Here is a 19,317-nt window from a genome sequence, read left to right as displayed (position 1 = left end):
GCATCCGGCGCAGGCCCCTCCACCGGCATGGCTGCAGTCACGCGCCACAGGGATGGCGGCCGTGCAGCCTCAGCCACGGGATAAGTATGATCTTCTGCTTTAGGGGTAATGGGACCATACAAATGCTCCTCAAGAGCTTCACTGATTATAAGGTATGCACGGAAAGCTTCTCTTTGATCCCTTACTTTATCCCATATCTCATCCCAGAAACACCCCTTACAAGATACAGGTTTGATCTCAAAAAGTAAGTCTCGAGAAATATAGGAGAACCTTTTGAAAAGCCAGATAAAGAAATGTTCTAGATCTCCCGGTTGCACTACTTTTTTGTTTTGTTGTTCAAGGATTCCTTTTACTTCTAGATACATTTTTTTCTGTGGCTCAGAGAACCCCATTTCCCACGATTCTTCCATAGTCCAGAGAGAATATCCAAACCAAGATGAGAAGAGAGAGGTCTAGAGTGGTTATTTTACTCACAAATCTTCCTCAGGGATCGGTATCTTGCCCGCATTCCTCCACCAGTTTGTTACAGCAGGGATTACTGTAACAAGCATATATCAAACCAGGAGTCCCGTGGAAAGGAAGTATATATGGACAGATTCGTGGTAGATGTTTCAGAGATCTTTATTTCTCCAGCCACATGGCCGGGGCTCAGCTCAGGAACTCCGCAGTCACAGGACCCCAGGGTCCTTGGCCACACAGGGGAACAGAAACCAACCAATGGGAAATGAGGCTGACCAGGGGCAGGGAAACCCCGTGTCTTCCCCCCCAGGGCCCCTCTCCCAGGGCTCCATGGCAGGGGGGGAGACCCCAACACTAGGGAAAAGGAGGAAGAAGGTGGGATGCTTGGGGTTATGGTGTTTGTCTTATCAAGTAACTACTGCACATGATGAATTCTTGTTTATCAAGAAATGGCTAAGCATCTCCTGATGAAAAGAAGCAGTAAATTAATTCCTTATTTTGTTTTGCTTGTATAGGTCCCTTTTACTTTACTTATTAACCTGTCTTTATCTCAATACAAAAGTATTTCTCCCTTTTGCACTTCCAATTCTCCCCCCCATTCTGCTATGGAGGAGTGAGTGATAGAGGCTGTATGGGGCTTAGCTGCCTACTGGGATTAATCCACCACAATTACATGTGAGTCTGGCTCATTGTGCTCCAGGCTAGCTTCTCTGTATGAAGATGACTGTGTATTCCCACATAATTTTCTACTCTTTTGAATGTATAAATTTGACTTCTTATTCTATGCAATTATAAATGTAATTATTAATGCGTGAATTCATCTTGGAAAATATTTCTGCTGATAAGGTTCGAAGCCCAAAAATTCATTTAAGTCTATTATTGTAGTTTTTTCATAGTGACTTTAGATATCTTTTACTGACACAAAAATTTCTCATAGACCATAAAAACACACTAATCATCGACACTAGATAAAAAATATCACTGAAACAATTGCTCAGTTATGAACAGGAGTAAATTCAGAAAATTTTACCTGCATAAGCCAGGAAGCTGAAAGTGAAGTTTATATGTCCACAAACAATATTTAAATTAAGTTGATGGCATTCTACATCATTTGCTCTTTAGTAGTCAGCCTTTCTCTCTGTCTTTTTTGAAAATCACATAAAATTTCAATCAAGTGATTTGATGTGCAATTTTTATAAAAAGGTGACCATTCTTTTTTTTTAAACAAATATTTCCTGTTTTCTTCTATCCCTAATAAATTTTAAAAATTAATAATTTTTACTTAAAAACATACAGACCCCAAATGACAAGGAAACTATATAATGCAGCAGAATAAAAAAGAGAACATTGAAATGTTGCTCATGAGTAAAAAAAAATTAGAAGACTATAGGGGAGGAAAACGTAATTACCTAAACAATGGATTTTGCCATGACAAGTTACCTTGTAAGACACAAATTAAAATGAGTAGTTTGTCACTTCTGATGGAGAAAAATGGTGACTTCTGTACAAACTGTTGTTAAACTGAATATCTCATCATTCACTACCTTCGAAGAAAGCAAAAGTATTGGTAGTCATAATCTATGCAAGTCATAATCTTTTCTTAAATGAGACTATCTTATATTATTATGCAAAGAAAGGCAATGATGTCCTGTCACCTTAAGTATTTTGGCTAGGAAAGTTCGACTTGCGTTCATTTAAAAATAATGATGCAAAGAATAGCAATTCCTGTAAAGGAAGCTTTTTAATTACATATTTTTGTGTACCATGGAAGGGTTAATGTAGTTGATCATTTCCATGATGCATCCAAAAATAAGAGAAACATTTTTGCAAAGTTTACATAGGTACTATTATCTAAATGAATACATTTCTTGAGAAAAATTTCTGCTTGACATTTTGTGTTTTGACTGGCATTTGCTAGTTGCCAGCTGTCGTAAGGAAAGGACTGCAATACATGCCGTTAGCAGCATATGCCTTTTTGGGTGCTGAATAGCGTTTTCATACAAAAAATCAAATGATCCATAACATATTATGCTGTCATTTAAAAACTGCATTAGAACTGTAACATTTTTCATGCTCATAATAAAATTTGTTCCCCAAGGCTTAACTTAGCTTTTTCTTAGTGTGTTTGGGGACATAATGAAGAAAACATTTATTCTATTAATTGACATTATGTTTTTTCAATATGTAAATGATTTTTTTAGAATGGAGATTTCTTGCAACAGTTTGTAGAAGACTTTGATTTCTGTGCTTTGCTACTCTGTCAAATCTATCTGTTTTTTCCTACTATACCATCTTCTCCATCATTCATAACTCTGACAAGTACTCATCAGATAAGATGAAGATTTGATAGCCACCCCACTTTTTCTCTCCCAAATAATTTTTTTTGTTTTTCTACAAAACTATTGCAAAGATATTTAAGAATGTGAGTAAATAAGATATTCATTAGTCATTTTATTATAAAAATGCACATTTATTCTACGAATCATATTGCCTTTTAACTTTATTTTGATAAGGAAACAATCACCCTGCTTTACCACAAAGAAGTAGAAGACTATTTGTTTCCTGGAAAGAGAAATTGTAATTTCTGATTTATATAAAAAGTCATTGATGTCTGGATTTCTTTATCAAATGTTTGGCACCTGTTATGTCTCAACCAGGAGAAAAGCTTTTCTAAATTCCTTGAATAATCAAAAGGGAAAAATTAGTGTTTCCTTGATGGAAACACACTTTTCTTCCTCCAAGGACTATCTGAAGAGCTATTCAAACTGTGATAGTAGCTTTAACAAGCAGATATTAAAATTAAGAAGCTTAATTTATTCTTCAATATTTAAGACCAGTGCAACATTGTTTCTAAGAAATATCTTACTGTTTTTAAGTACTGAATATTACTGAAATTCCCCAAAAGCACAAGAATTAACTATATTTCCCCTTGAATTTTGTTAAGTCAAATTAATCTTTACCTTATGCTTTGTGTCCATTATTTATTGACCATAAAAAGGCTAAAAAATATTTATCAGAAACCTAAGTAATTTAATATAATATCAGTCAATGCTTTATGGAGTATACACAGCTTGTGGCCACACTGTTCTTAATCTTTGCTCTGCTCATGGTTTCCAATTACAGAAGGATTATTTTCCAGAGTAGCAGTGATATAGTTCAGAAGTTTGATATTTGTGTTGATCTTTGATTATCCACACTTTCATACAAATGTGTTACACAGAGGAAGAGAAAAAGTAATAATAAAATTATATATTTTAAAAACAGCAATTAAAAATATATATTTTAAGAATTCTTTATCCTAAACCAGTACCTCGACTTTTAAATCTACCATTGTAATTGAAATTAATGCCATTCTAAAACAAAGCCCAAACTTTGACACCAAAAAAATGTTTTCTAGTGATAGCTCTGAACCTGAGAATAAAGGAAAACAAATACCATTTAATTAGAAATTTGACAAAATCCCAGTAGATATCTTGTCCAAACATCTTTATTTAAATAAGTATCAAGTCTTAAAACAATCCACAGGAAAAAATAAATCTATAATTTTTCTTTATATTATGATGAAAAATTAATATTAAAAGAATTTCTCTATGTGTGATAAGCACATTCACGTATACTAATAATGCACGTGCCAAAAAAGTTCTCTATCTAAGAGTCCAAGTCAGAGAAAAACTGACTGGTGGGTGTTATTCAGAAGGATGTTGGTTAAATTACTCATATTTGACTCCTTTTCCTATAAGATAGAATTTCAAGGGAGGAATATATGAGGAATCAACTATGGAGGTCACATTTCAAAGTTCCATTTCCTAACCTGCTACTCACTAAAGATATGAATCTAACTGCACAGAAGTATAACTTATAGAAGGAATATTTTCAGTGTTCCAGGTCATCCCTGTATCAAAAGCGACCAAGAAGTGAGAAATGAGAGGTGTACTCATCTGGTGGGAATCAAAATCACATGTGGCTTTTGTTTAATTTATAAATTTGTAAAAATTCCTACTAGTTAACTCTCAACTAGTAGTGCTCAACTGCTGTACTCATTATCTGCATATCTAATATGTAACAGACATTTTAGACATACCATCTTTGCAAAAACAGCTAATTAAATGGTCATTTTTAGACTTCTTTCTTAATGTACAGTTACTCATTGTGTGTGTTATCCTGGTCTCTAACCCAAATTAATTTTGATCTCCCTTTTTGATCTACCACAGGAAAACAGTAGATCACCAACTAAAACTTAAGAGGAGGTAATCTTACATTGCATCTTATCATTTATATATTTAATTAAATGTAAACTAAAAATAGATGGCAAAATTTTGATGTAAATATAATTTTGAATTTTTTATAAATGTATGAAAAAATATGAAAAATTATTTAATACTTTGCTAGCAATTTGTCACTTATTAAACTACATTTCTTCAGCCTCATTGAGCATCTCTAAATCTAATTGATTAATAACAGTATGTTGAACCTACACATCAGCTGTATAATGCAAAAGGCAAATATTCTGTGCTTAGCTCATTTTAGGAATTTAGAAACATGTTCTTTTCCACTTTAATTGCCTTCCTGTACATTGTATTTATGAAAATAATATTAATTATCATGTTAAATATTTTTGTATAGTCTTTCCTTTGTGAAAGAATAATTAAAAAATCCCACACATAAAGTAACACTTGAGTCAGAATGAAGGAGCACTAAGCAATAAGCTTTCTCAGGAAGCTTTATTTTTCTTTCTAGAAAAATGGAGATATTATTTGTTCCTATGAACAGCCTGATTTTTCAAAGCAGAAGTTCCTTACAGATTTTTAATTCTCTCTGCTTATATTTCAGTGGAAATATTTCTTGCATGTAGCACTGAGTTTCTAGCATAAAGAATGAAATAAAATAACCAGCAATTTACACAATGTTGAGTGTAGCAGAGATAATAATTCTTTATTACTATAGATACCCATGTTTGAATTTTTTCAAGATGCAGTTTTAGTTCTGGAACAAAAGCCATATGTTGAACAATCAATATTTTCTGACCAATTCTAGTAAATTATGTACTATGCAGTGAAAAATATTCTTTTAAAGGCTTATGATATGAAAATAAAAGGTTTACTATTTAATAAAATGGACTTGCATTTGAAATAGACTTCCTTAGTATTTACATTGCAGATATTATTGGCATTAACAGCAAAAAATCCACATTACTTACAAGAGTGATCTTAATATGGTTTAAAAACTTATCTTTTTTCACATTAACTTTGCGTAATATATAAAAAATACTTAATATAGATGCACTATATACCAAATTCAGCCTTTCAGTTGGGAGATGCAAGTTCTGTCTGGAAACTCACTGGAATGAGAAATATGTCTGCTTTTCAGCCAGTTTAAAATGTTATTACTACATTGCCTGTCATCTTGAATCTCCTACAAGTATCCTTTGGAGGTTATTTGTTGCTAAAATAAGAAATTGGAATCAAAAGAGACCTCTTAAACCACGAAGGCTATCAACATGAACAGCTGAACATACAACTGTTATTTGAATTTATTTCTGCATGATAAATATGCGTAAAGATCTACAGTTCATTAAACCATCTCTGTCAGTTTGAAACATAATGTGAGGAAAAGACCAGAAATTAGGCAAAGAACTTCTCACAAATCCTACTGACAGTCACACAAGAAGCCATGTTTTTCTGAAATGTTGAAGTTTGTCTAATCTGATAAAGTCAAAAAGACTTGTTGGAGCATAATAACCCCATGCATGCGAGATTTAAACTCTGCTTGACAACTTGATCTCTAAGTTACTAGTCATTGCAGCAGTTCTGAAGAAGTTTTCACACTTTTATTAGAAAACCTTTTCTATGACCTTAAAAATAGTTTCTTTCATGCTATATATAGTTAAATATAAACATTAATACTTCATTGCAATACATGTTAACAATTAATATAGTACTAAATATTAACATTTTCTGGAAAAATTTCATTTTCTGTACTCCAAAAACAATTGCATTATTTTTTGTTCACAAATGAGGGATACAGAGAGCAAGCATTTTTTTTTATATTTCACATTTCCAAAATAATAACACAAAGTAAAATTCATCTGAAAATTTCTCTCAGAATACCATATGCTGTTTAATACTTTCCTTTTTAAGATGCTTCAGTCAACGAATTGAAAATCTCTCTTCTTCATAATTGGAGGGAAAAGAACTTTTACTAATATATAATTTTAATAATTATTATTAATTATAGTGTCCTATTTATAAATATCTCTAAGCAATAATCAGAATTAAGAATGTGGAACCTTTTAGATAGGTTTAAAATAATTATATCAAACATTTTAAAAATGCTAAAAATGCAATAAAAAAAATTGTGCAGTGAAATTCAAATGATTAGGGTTTTTTTGTCAAACACATCCTTAAACAATGTATTCCATTCACAAAATGCAATATTCACAGAATCACAAAATTCACAGAAATTTTTTAATTGGAAGGGGTGTCTTGAGATCATCCAAATCATCTGCTCAAGCATGGTCAGCTAGAGAAAGTTATCCTTTTGAGTGTCTCCAGAGTGGAGACTCCCACCTCTCTTGGAAACCTGTTCCGGAGTTTTACTGCCCTCACAGTAGGAAAGTGCTCTCTTGTATTCAGGTGGAATTGCAAGCATTTGTATTTGTGTCCGTTGGCTATTTTCTTTTCACTGTGTACCACTAAAAACAGCCTGGTTCCACCTTCTTTACACCCTTCCTTCAGATAATTTATACGTATTGATAAGATTCTCCCTGACCTTTCTCTTCTCCAGGCTAAAGAATCCCAGCTTTCTCCACCTCTCCTCAGACAAAAGATGCTCCAGCCCCTAAAGCCTCCCTGTGGCCCTGTGCCAGACTCACTTCAACAAGTCTATATCTCCTTTGTGCCCAGAATTGGACACACACTCCAGGTGTGGTTTTATCAGTGCTGACTAGAGGTTAAAGATCACCTCCGTTGACCTGCTGTCAACACTCCTCCTAATGCAGCCCAGACTGTTAAGCTTCCTTGCCACATGGACACACTGCTGGGTTATGGTCACCTTGCTGTTCTTTCTTGCAAAGCTGTTTCCTAGCTGGTCAGTCACCACCGTATGAAGGTTCATGGGATTGTTCCTCCCCAGATTTGGGACTTGGTGCTCCCTTTGCTGTTTAGATGTATGTGGGCCCTCTGTAGTCATTTCTCCAGGCTTTTTGCATCCCTCTGAAATCAGCTCACTCTGATGTATCAGCCATTACTCCCAGTTTTCTATCCTCTGCAAACTTGCTGAGAGTGCACTTTGTCCCATCATTCAGGTTATTAGTTACCTCAGCATTTTCTGGTGTCCTTTGTCACCAGACTCCCTACCTTGTTCAGCCTGGAGCTCTTGTTTTCCATAGTCTTCCCTCTCTCTTTTTTCATTTGTAGAATACTTCACAAGCTTTGGCAGATTCACCTCCAGGTTCAGCTGGCTTTTCTAACTCCATAATTCTGCATGATTGGACAGAAACTCTAAGCTCTTTCTGAGTCCACTTCCCCAGTTTCTATCTCTTGTACACCTCCTTTAAGTCTCAATTCAGACAAGAGGTCCTTGCTCATCCATACAGATTCCTGCCATCTTAGTTTGACTTCCTAATTTTTAGACTTCACCTTTCTTGAGCTTGGTGGAGGCTACCTTTTAATATCAACTGGTTCTCCTGGACCCCTATTCTCTCCAGGGTTTAATCCAATATGACTCTTTCAAACAAATATCTGAAATGGTTGAAATCCAGGGCTGTTATCCTGTCATCAGTTGAGAAATCTCTTATAGGTCTTGAGAACTGCTATATTATCCTTCCAACAGACACCAGGGTGCTTAGTATCACAGTGAGGACAAAGAATTTGCAGCTTCCTTCAGCTTTTTGAAAAAAGGCTTCTCTACTTCTTATTCCTAATCATCAGGTCTGTAGCAAATATATGCTGTAACAGTGCCAGTGCAGGTCTGCCCTCTAATTTTGACCCATAAGCTCTCAGTTGATTCCTGATACCTCCCAAGACAGCTCCATGCAACCCATTGCAATAAGATGTAGATCTATATCCTGGATCCATAAAAATAAATGATACTGTTGTCTTCAAATAATGGCTTTATATTAATGGCTTGTTGTGATTCAGAAGTGTATCCTAAACATACAATATTCCATTAGTCAGTGAGAAAACAACTAATTCTGCAAAACACATATTGACTAATTAGTGTCTAACTTAAAATGAAGGTATATTTAGTTTTCAAGGGAAAATACAAACTAAGGAAGTTCTTCTTGAATGTAAAATAAATATTTAATTTCTTTTTAAGCTCTCAGATAAGTAATAGTTTTCAGCTGGCTGAATATTAAATATCTCTAAATCAAAGACATTTTTGCTTTACACGCATCACTTTGTAGAAGAAGCACTAGTTCTCACACTCACCATAAAGTATTTTTATTGGCAACTGTCAGGGTTGGTATACTGGACTAAAAGCTTCTTTTTTATGCATTAGAATGACAGTTTTTATATGCACATATGCAGTACCCACAACTTTGTCTCAAAGAGACTTTGTGCTCTCCCTTGCAAAACTGCAAATAAATTTGAATATACTTAATCTTTAAAACTGGAGATGATATATAAAAGTCTCATACCATAATTATAATGTACAGATCTGTACAACAATATCACAGAATCACAGAATGAACTAAGTTGGAAAAGACCTTTAAGATCATCTAATCCAACCTATGACCTAACACCTCCTCATCAATTAAACCATGGCACTGAGTGCCACGTCCAGTCTTTTTTTAAACATGTCCAGGATGGTGACTCCACCACCTCCCTGGGCAGATGATTCCAGAGGGCAATCACTCTTTCAGTAAAGAATTTTTTTCTAACATCTAACCTGAACTTCCCTTGGCACAGCTTAAGACTATGTCCTCTTGTTCTGTCAGTTGTTGCCTGGAGAAAGAGACTGACCCCCATGTGACTACAACCACCTTTCAGGAAGCTGTAGAGAGTGATAAGGTCACATCCGAGTCTCCTTTTCTCCAGGCGAAACAACCCCAGCTCCCTCAATCGTTCCTCATAGGGCTTGTGTTCCAAGCCCTTCACCAGCCTTGTCCTCTGGACACATTCAAGCATCTCAATGTCCTTCCTAAACTGAGGGGCCCAGAACTGGACACAGTATTCAAGGTGTGGCCTCACCAGTGCTGAGTACAGGGGAAGAATGACTTCCCTGGTCCTGCTGGCCACACTATTCCTGATACAGGCCAGGATGCCGTTGGCCTTTTTGGCCACCAGGGCACACTGCTGGCTCATGTTCAATCGGCTGTTGACCAGCACCCCCAGGTCCCTTTCCACCTGGGCACTGTCCAGCCACTCTGTCCTCAGCCTGTAGAACTGAAAGGAGTTGTTGTAACCAAAGTGCAGGACTCGGCACTTGGACTTGTTAAACCTCATGTTGTTGGACTTGGCCCATCTATCCAGCCTGTCCAGATCCCTTTGCAGAGTCCTCCTGCCCTCCAACAGATCGACACATGCTCCCAGCTTGGTGTCATCTGCAAATTTACCGATGGTGGACTCAATCCCCTCATCCAGATTATCAGTGAAGGTATTAAACAGGACTGGCCCCAACACTGATCCCTGGGGGACACCACTGGTGACTGGCCACCAACTGGATGCAGCACCATTCACCAGCACTCTCTGGGCCTGACCATCCAGCCAGTTCTTAACCCAGCAAAGAGTGTTCCTGTCCAAGCTGTGGGCTGCCAGCTTTTCCAGGAATATGCTATGGGAGACAGTGTCAAGGGCCTTGCTGAAGTCCAGATGGACAATATCCACAGCATCTCTGGCATCCACCAGGCGGGTCACCTGGTCATAAAACGAGATCAGGTTGGTCAAGCACGACCTACCCCTCCTAAACCCATGCTGGCTGGGTCTGATACCCTGGCCATCCTGTAGGTGCCGTGTGATGATACTCAAGATGATCTGTTCCACAACCTTGCCAGGTACCAAGGGCAGGCTGACTGGCCTGTAGTTTCCTGAATCCTCCTTTTGGCCCTTCTTTTGAATGGGTGTTGCATTGGCCAGCTTCCAGTCATCTGGGACCTCCCCAGTGCACCAGGACTGATGGTAAATGATGGAGAGGACCTTCGCAAGCTCATCTGCCAGCTCCCTCATCACCCTAGGATGGATCCCATCTGGTCCCATAGATTTATGAGCATCTAAGTAGCTCAGCAGGTTTCTGACTGCTTCCTCCTGGATAACAGGGGAGGTATTCTGCTCCCTGACACCATCTACCAGCCCAGGAGGACAGTTGTCCTGAGGACAACCTGTCTTTCTGTTGAAAACTGAGGCAAAGAAGGTATTAACTACCTCTATATTTTCCTCATCTTTAGTTACTGAATTTCCTCCTGCATCTAATAGAGAATGGAGGTTGTCCTTACCGTATTTTTTGCCATTAATGTATTTATAAAAATATTTTTATTGTCCTTCACAGAAGTTGCCAGTTTGAGTTCTAACTGGGCTTTTGCCTCTCTAATTTTTTTTCTACATGTCCTAGCAACCCTCTTAAACATTTCCTGAGATACCTGACCCTCCTTCCAAGAGTGATACACCCTCTTTTTTTTTCCTTAGTTCTTTCAAAATCTCCTTGCCCATCCAGGCTGGTCATTTTCCTTGTTGACTCATCTTTTGGCACATAGGGACAGTCTGTTCCTGTGCCTTCAAGGTTTCTGTTTTGAAGCATGCCCATCCTTCCTGGACTCCTTTGTTCTTAAGGGCTGTTTCCCAAGGAACTCTCCGAATAAATCTCTTGAATAAGCCAAAGTCTGCCCTCTGGAAGTCTAGTGTGTAAGTTTTATTGATGCCCCCCCCTTGTTTCACCAAATATTGAAAACTCTATAATTTCATGATCACTGTGCCCCAGATGGCCTCTAACCACCACATCTCCCACCAGCCCTTCTCTGTGTGCTAACAGCAGGTCTACAGTAGTCCCTCCCCTGGTAGGCTCACACACCAACCGTGACAAGAAAGTCTGCCCTCTGGAAGTCTAGTGTGTAAGTTTTATTGATGCCCCCCCCTTGTTTCACCAAATATTGAAAACTCTATAATTTCATGATCACTGTGCCCCAGATGGCCTCTAACCGCCACATCTCCCACCAGCCCTTCTCTGTGTGCAAACAGCAGGTCTACAGTAGTCCCTCCCCTGGTAGGCTCACACACCAGCTGTGACAAGAAGTTGTCCTCCACACACCCTAAGAACCTCCTAGACCGCCTCTTCTCTGCTGTGTTGAGTTCTCAGCAGATGTCTGGTAGGTTAAAGTCACCTACAAGAACAAGGGCTGGTGATCTTGAAACGTCCTCCAGCTGCTTGTAGAATATGTTATCCTCTTATTCCTGGTTAGGTGGTCTGTAACAGACTCCCACCAGGATGTCAGCCTTATTAGCCTTCCCCCTGATTCTTACCCATAGGCACTCGACTTTATCATCATTAGTTTCAATTTTCATGGCATCAAGAGCCTTCCTAATATAATCACTCCACCTCTTCTCCCTCTCCTGTCTCTTCTGAAGAGCTTGTAGCCATCCATTACAGTGCTCCAGTTATGCGAGTCTTCCCACCATGTTTCCGTGATGATGATTACATTATAGCTTTGCTGCTGTACCATGGCTTCCAGCTGCTCTTCTTTGTTACCCATGCTGCGTGCATTAGTGCACATACACTTCGACCGGGCTGCTGACTTCACCCGACTCTGGCTTACCACCCTTGGGCTTGTTTTTGCAGGGCCTAGTTGCATCTCCTTCCCCCTTCAAACCTAGTTTAAATCCCTCTCAATGAGTTCTGCCAGTTCATGGGCTAAAATCCTTTTATCCTTAACAGATAGGTGGAGCCCATCTGGCTCCAGCAGGCCAGGTGCCGCAGAAGTTGCCCCGTGATCAAAGAACGATGACACCAGCCTTTAAGACACTTGTTGATAATGTGGATTCTCCTGTTCCTTTCATCACTTCTCCCTGTCACTGAAGGGACTGAGCAGAACAACACTTGTGCTCCTGCCCCATCAGCCACTCAACTCAGAGACCTGAAGTCCCTTTTAATTGCCCTGGTGTTCTTTTCAATCTCATCACTGCCAGCCTGGACAACCAGCAGTGGGGCAATAATCAGAGGGCTGAATCAGCCCAGGGGGTCTCCTGGTGTCATCCCATACCCCGGCCCCAGGGAGGCAGCAGACCTCTCTGTGGGATGGGTCCGGTTGACATATGAGGCCCTCTGTTCCCCTCCGAAGGGAGTCACCTACTATGACTACCATTCTTTTGTTTTTAATGCTAGAGGTAGTGATCTGTCTGACAGATGAGGTGTAATTGGGAAGCTCTCCAGGCAGATTATTTTCTTCGATGCCATCTGGCTGACCCTCTGGATCCAGGACCTCATACCTATTCTGAAGTGGCACCTGGGTAGGTGATAGGGTGGGGAGGAATTTTTGTTACCTCACTGAGGAGGGACCCATTCCCACTGCCCTTCATCAATTAGGTCTCCTCCTTCTGCCTGCTGGTAGGAGGCATGGGAGTCTTCTGACTCCTGGTGGGCTTCTCTCAGGGATGTAAGGGTGGAACTCCACCAGTCTATTTCCCTTTCACTTTTCCTAATACTCCTTTGTCTTTCTACTTCCTCCTTAAGCTCGGCCACCAGACAGAGATCATTCACCTGTTCGCACCACATGCAGGCATCTTTTGCACCGTCCCCTGGTACTACTGACAAGCTCAAACACTCCATACCAGAAGAGGTCTGGACAGATGTGTACTTCTTGGAGGGTTCTGTTTGGTTTGGTACACTTTGACCAGCTATAGCTTTTGATCATTTAGAGACCATTGCCAAAAAAACCCAAAAAAGCCCAATGAAAATCAAGCAAAATAAAAACGCCACTAGAAGGAGGGTACCTGCAACCCTGCCTCCTTGCCCTGCCTGTACAAACTGCCACGCAAACTGCCATGCCACACCCCTGTTCGCCATGCTCCGGGTCTCCACTACTGAGAGCCTTCTTTTAATTGCACCTCCGATGGCTGGAGGAAGCCCCGCCCTGCACCTGAATGTCATTTGTCTGACAGGGTGAAAAGATAAAACAGAACGTTACCCTGCATTTACTTATTTTATAATATCTAATCCACAATTTTCATGAACTCAGAAGGTTAGAAGTTATACTGTTTCTTTATAAGGCACTCAGAGGAATAACACATGCCTCTAGTGATTTGTTAGTATCCTTAACTTGCACTTCTAATAAAAAGTGCAAAAAACCTGTGTCTAGATCTTCCTCATTTACTGTTTTTTGTAATTTTGGTTGTTTCCCAGAAATATTGTTTTCCAGGGGCTTGTTGGTATACAAAATGCCTGGACTTCGATTCTGATACCCCATATGGTCTGCCTTGGTTTCCCAAATGCTTACCACAGTGAAACCTATTTTCCTGGCAGCCACAGAGGCCTTTAACAGCCTGTACTACCCATTTTCCATTGTTCAGAGATGGCTCATTTTTTTCTTGTTATTTTGGCGTATAACTATGAACAGGTGTCAATAGGTGCAAGGAAGCATGTGGCGTCAGTGTAGTGGGGCTGTCACAGAAGATGGACTTCTCTCCTCTTTTCCTGGAGAACAGATGTCCTTTGCAGTGTTCTGCAGGTCTTCCTATCTCAATCCTATTGATACCTGGCATCTCTGCTTAATGGTAAAAGCTCCACCAACTTCTGAATGGGCATTCTGCCATCCAAACAGATGGTCCTAGAGTCAGGAAGCCCAAAAAAATTGATGTGGATGTAATATATTTTTAAAGGCCGTAATCCTAGCTGGCCACATGGAAATGGTTGCCCTTTCTCTGCTCATGTAACTATTATTCAGACAATACATTACTGATACTTTGATCTGGATTAATATTTCAAATTGCATTGCATAAATTTCATTAAACATTAATTTTTCTCATATATAATATATATATGCATATATATGTACACAATCAAATAGAATTAATTTGCAGCATTTAGCAAGTGACTGACTTACAATTTACTTACGTCATAATACTTAGCAGTTATGCAATCATTTAACATTCCAAATCCTTCGTATATTCAACTCCCATATTCATTAATTCATATTCAACATCTATATAATCAATCAAGGTCAAGGTAATCAATGTAAACACACACAATAGAATAAATAAAGTTCATATGTGTCAAAATCTATGAACATTTTCATGCTTTTATTTGCTGAAAGCTCATTTGAATTATTACAGTAGTTGTTGTCTTCATATTCTGAATCATCACACAGAAGTAATGAAATGAGATTCTATATAACCCTTTCTAAGGAAGGTAGAATAGATTAGACTTTGAATGTTTTCTTCCTTTTGACACTATAAAGTTTCCAAAGAAACATTTGTTTAAATCCATTCAACTCTTTAGGAGTTTTTCGTTAGGTAACATTTACATATTTGTGCTATACCATCCTACTTTAACCAATTATACGTGCAATCACTTACGCAATTGGTTGCTGCAGTTTTAGTGCATTTAAATTTACATTAAGAATGTAATGACTTAGGCAATTATATACAGAGGACACTGAAGTGAACTGGGAACTTACTAAGAATTTCAGAATTTATTTTTCAAAGAATGCTCATTATTGCAGACATCCAGTAATCACATCCTAGGTCACTAAAGAAACTGGAAACCTCAAGAATGATCTGTTCCGATATTTTCTCTTTCTTCCAGCAACTAAATTAATCTGTTTTGCTTTTGTACACAAAGACTCACCCATCTTTTTTTCAAGAAACTAGCTCAAAATTATATCAATTACACCATTAGTTGCAAATATGAAGTATGTCTTTATTGTCATGTTATGCTGCAACAAGGTTTTAAATACACTATCTCTTGTAGTATGCACTTTTCAGAATGGCTGTTACAAGTTCTCCTCCATGTGTATAGATAGTAGGAGATGCAGAAGTAATTTGAACTGGGCAAATATTTCCAAGTATGAAAATTTCCCATGTAGTTTCATTATCATAGACATAGGATTTAAGTTCCAGTAGTCAGATTTATTGTTGCTAAAAATCTCCAACTGAAAAAAGATGGATTTCTAGAAAAGGACATGACCTATTCCACCATTTTATTTCCTTAGCATAACTGGTAACAGCAGTCATTTTTATCTGAAAGCGTAGCAAGTCCTCAGGGGCAAGTAACAAGAAAAAAAGACTGCATAATAAAAATGTATCTATGGTGTTGTAATTGCCATAAAAAGAAAGATAATACTGAAATAAATATGAGCGATAGGAAAATACAGTAATGAACAATAACAAGGTAAATGAAAGACTACCGGGGGAATAAAAGATGGAAAAGAAGACCTGTGGTTGTCAGACAACCCCACCAATCATTTGATTATATCATGGTATCAACAGAAACTCCATTTGCAGAGAAATCAATCTGTCCAGCTTTATTTCATAACAGTCTCACAGCTGTATTCTTATCTATGATTTATCCCAAATAAACATCAGAAAAAGCCAGGGTATGTCAGTTGATATAATAACATGTACTCCACCAGAACATTTTTGGCATCCTTAAGTGGGTCCAAGGAAAATCAGTTGTTTCTAACAGTCCAAGAATAACCACCTGCCTGAAAACAAGAGAAGTAGCTGAAGACTATAGATATTTATAGATTTATTTAAAGCTGGGGTTTTTTTCCAGAAGGCTAATAACATACATAGAGTAAGATTAATCAAAATTTGCCATTAAGGATATTATGGAGGTCATGGGACCATAGATACAAGACAGAGCAGCAATTGAAGACCTTGAAGGCTTGAGGGAGTTTGTGACTTATGGAAGATACAGTGAATGTGATGTTAGCCTAAAAATACTGACTTGATACTGAATTCAACTCCTTTATAGAGCTTCACAAATCTTTTTGCTGTTACTTTTAGTCTGATGAAAGGTGTAAAATAATTAAAAGTGGTAAAAAATAATGAGGGAATGGAAAAAAAAATAGATAATCTACAATCAGGACTAACAATACTTCAGGGTATTTTGCTAAAGGACATAAACAGGGCAATCTTTTTAAAAAATGTCCTGGCATTCAGAAGAGGGTACTTCAGCATGGATGTTAGTATATTATTTCTGTCTGCTTCCAAGGAAGCCTTGTCTTCAGTGGGGTTCAGATGCCCACATTGTTTTGTTACTTCTGGCTAAAATTAGGATATCTGTGATCATATTTACATCTGTACTGCCTACTTGAAAGTTGGTAAACTGTTTCATTGAGAAACAGGGGAGAGCATATCAGGTCATGCTGGAGACAGCAATTCAACCCTGCTCTTTTCAAGTCTTTCTTTCCCAAGAAGGTATTTATACCCTTTAATAAAATCAGCTTTCAAATTTCTAATTAAGGTAATCTAGATTAACAGCATGACACAGTAAGAGCACTCTGCAGGTGAAATTATAAGGCACATATAAGACTTGCACTGCTATTTTCTGAAAGTTGTGTCTGATACCAATCATTAAAGAATGCAGAGTAAACATAGGTTTTACCCTTCTAATTTTATTCATGACTATTGACTTATTTTAGTAGATTTCTGAATTATATGTTCCATATAGTCACCGTAACTGTGGCTAGATATGTTCCAGCATACAGACACATTTTTATTTGAAAAACAGTAAGAAATACTCTTTATAATTTTTTTTTTCTCTTAATGTCTTCAGGTCATTACACAGTGCCTCTTTCTCTCAATAAATAGCTCAGGTATAGTAAAGATTGTTGTGTCAGTGATAGCAGGCTGCCCAGGTACAGTAATGAGCTCACAGCACAGGGTTTTTCATAGTAACATGGCTTTCCCATGGTCCTCTGGGAAGAATAGCATGCTCCTACTGAGGTTTTTATTTGCTCTGCTGATGGCTGCTATAATTTCCTGAAAAGACAAGATTAATTCCTTGTCTGTGATTCTAGATTTACTGAACTAAAAAGAAGAAATCCTATTTTCATTTCAGTGCTCCACAAAACATGTAAATTTAGAGAAGTTTGCATTAGCACTATGACCTTCTGTTGGGAAAATGATTCTTAAGAGGAGTGCTGCCAGCCAGGTATGTGAGAGGGAGCTTGATTTCTTTGTGTTTTAATACTGAGATGTAGCTTAGTAAACTATGCTATAAGTGTATGCAAAATCAAGGCCAACTTTTTTTAATACTTGTGCACTGGTAAAGACTGAAGCTATGGGGTGATAGAAATCAACAATATCATTACCAACATCCTATAGTACTGGTTGTGAAGTTACGTATAGAAGGGCCACCACCTCAGGAAAACACTTCCCTGAATTTGGTATGGTGATGTTAGTGTCTTAGGTTGCAATGTAAGATGTAACCAAAAGTATGTATTCTATCACCATTTCCATAAGCTGTTAAAAATGGGTGGGGCAGTGTTCCTTATCTCCTTCATGACTCATCCCTGATAACTCCCTCTGTAGAGATATTTTTCCATTAATGGGCCATCAAGCCTCACTGCATGACTCATAAAATTACATCATCCCATTGTGAGATGCTCTGCCCAGGGGGAGGAACCAGGAATTCCTACCTGGATATAATCTGAGGTTTGGAACACCACAGGCAACCTTGCCTACTGCATTCCCAGAGGATGAGAGCTACATAACCACCACTGGACTGTCAGAGGAAGACCAGACCCTTCTACAGGATCATCACTTCAATAGAACAACATCTATCCTTTCAACAGGACTGCAGCCACACTTTAATCAGACTGCTACCACCACCCTGACCAACAGGGTGTCAGACAGTATCCTGACTCTGTCAGTTTAAACCAGTGTTTCCGTATTATTGCATTTATCTTAATTTTCTTACTAAATAGTAATTCTGACTTGGGATCTCCTACTGGTTTGCTTTCAGACTAGCACAATTAGCGAACAAATATGTTCAGTGTTGAGAAGCCAGAAAAAAACCTGCATGATTGTACAGGTGAAAATATACAGCACAGAAAATAAAATGGATTTTGGACATCATCATTCTACTTCCGAGTTAATAAACATAACTTAAAAAAAAGAACCAGGAGCCCTGCATATCAAGCTATACTGTTTCTTTTTCACAATCTCTATCCAAATATTACTCAATATAGGAGCCCCCATGCAAGTCTAAAAAGAGGACTCCTTAAATATCAGCTTTCAAATATTGCTGTTATGTTACAATTCCTTTTAGCCCAACGGTTGTTGCTGTCATAAAAGAAAAAAAAATACTACTTGCTTTGTGTTATTTAAATTAATTTTGAAATCTTTACTTATAATTCACTTCCCTCTCTGTTTTGAATGATGAAAGAAAAAGCATTTTTTTGCACACTGTTTGATTGTTCCTTATACTTAGGAAAGGCATTGCTAGGGGTGACTGAGTTTATGGAAAAATGGCCATGACAAATGTCAATATCAGTGAGAAGTATACAGGATTGAATACACCTTTCTTGTAGTAAAAGAACAGACAAAAAAAAAAACCAAACAAATCCAAACTAAACAAACAGAAAACCCACCTCAGATCAACTCCAGTCCAGCCAGCTTTAGCTCTGAAAGATCACAAGAAAAACTAGAAAGAACCATCTCATGAGTAGCACACCCTGAATAATAATTAAATAAATAAATAAACAAAGTAATAAAAGTTATTGGTGTATGTTGGGGTTCCTCCCCCTGCCATGGAGCCCTGGGAGAGGGGCCCTGAGGGCACAGACACGGGGTTTCCCTGCCCCTGCTAAGCCTCGTTCCCATTGGTTGGTTTGGGTTCCCTGCGCGGGCAGAAGGACCCTTGGTCCCGTGACTGGAACAGTTCCTCAGCAGAGCCCCGGCCATGCGGCTGGAGAAATAAACATCT

At 38.2% G+C, this 19,317-nt stretch overlaps 1 protein-coding gene across 1 annotated transcript in view; it reads right to left on the bottom strand.

Moving 5' to 3' along the window:
* The window catches only part of LOC108449118 (RNA-directed DNA polymerase from mobile element jockey-like), a 170,565-nt gene extending 159,459 nt beyond the window's left edge, over positions 1–11,106 (bottom strand). The window contains 2 exon segments of the mRNA XM_017744285.1: positions 9,651–10,924; positions 10,927–11,106. Of these exon segments, the coding sequence (XP_017599774.1) occupies positions 9,651–10,924; positions 10,927–11,023 (1,371 nt within the window). The 5' untranslated portion in view covers positions 11,024–11,106.
* Between the last annotated feature and the right edge of the window lie 8,211 nt (positions 11,107–19,317).

This window comes from Corvus brachyrhynchos, unplaced genomic scaffold, assembly GCF_000691975.1.
Source record: "Corvus brachyrhynchos isolate BGI_N302 unplaced genomic scaffold, ASM69197v1 scaffold17, whole genome shotgun sequence".
NCBI lineage: Eukaryota > Metazoa > Chordata > Aves > Passeriformes > Corvidae > Corvus > Corvus brachyrhynchos.
The sequence above is the reverse complement of the archived record's forward strand: the minus strand, read 5'-3'. Positions and strand labels throughout refer to the sequence as shown.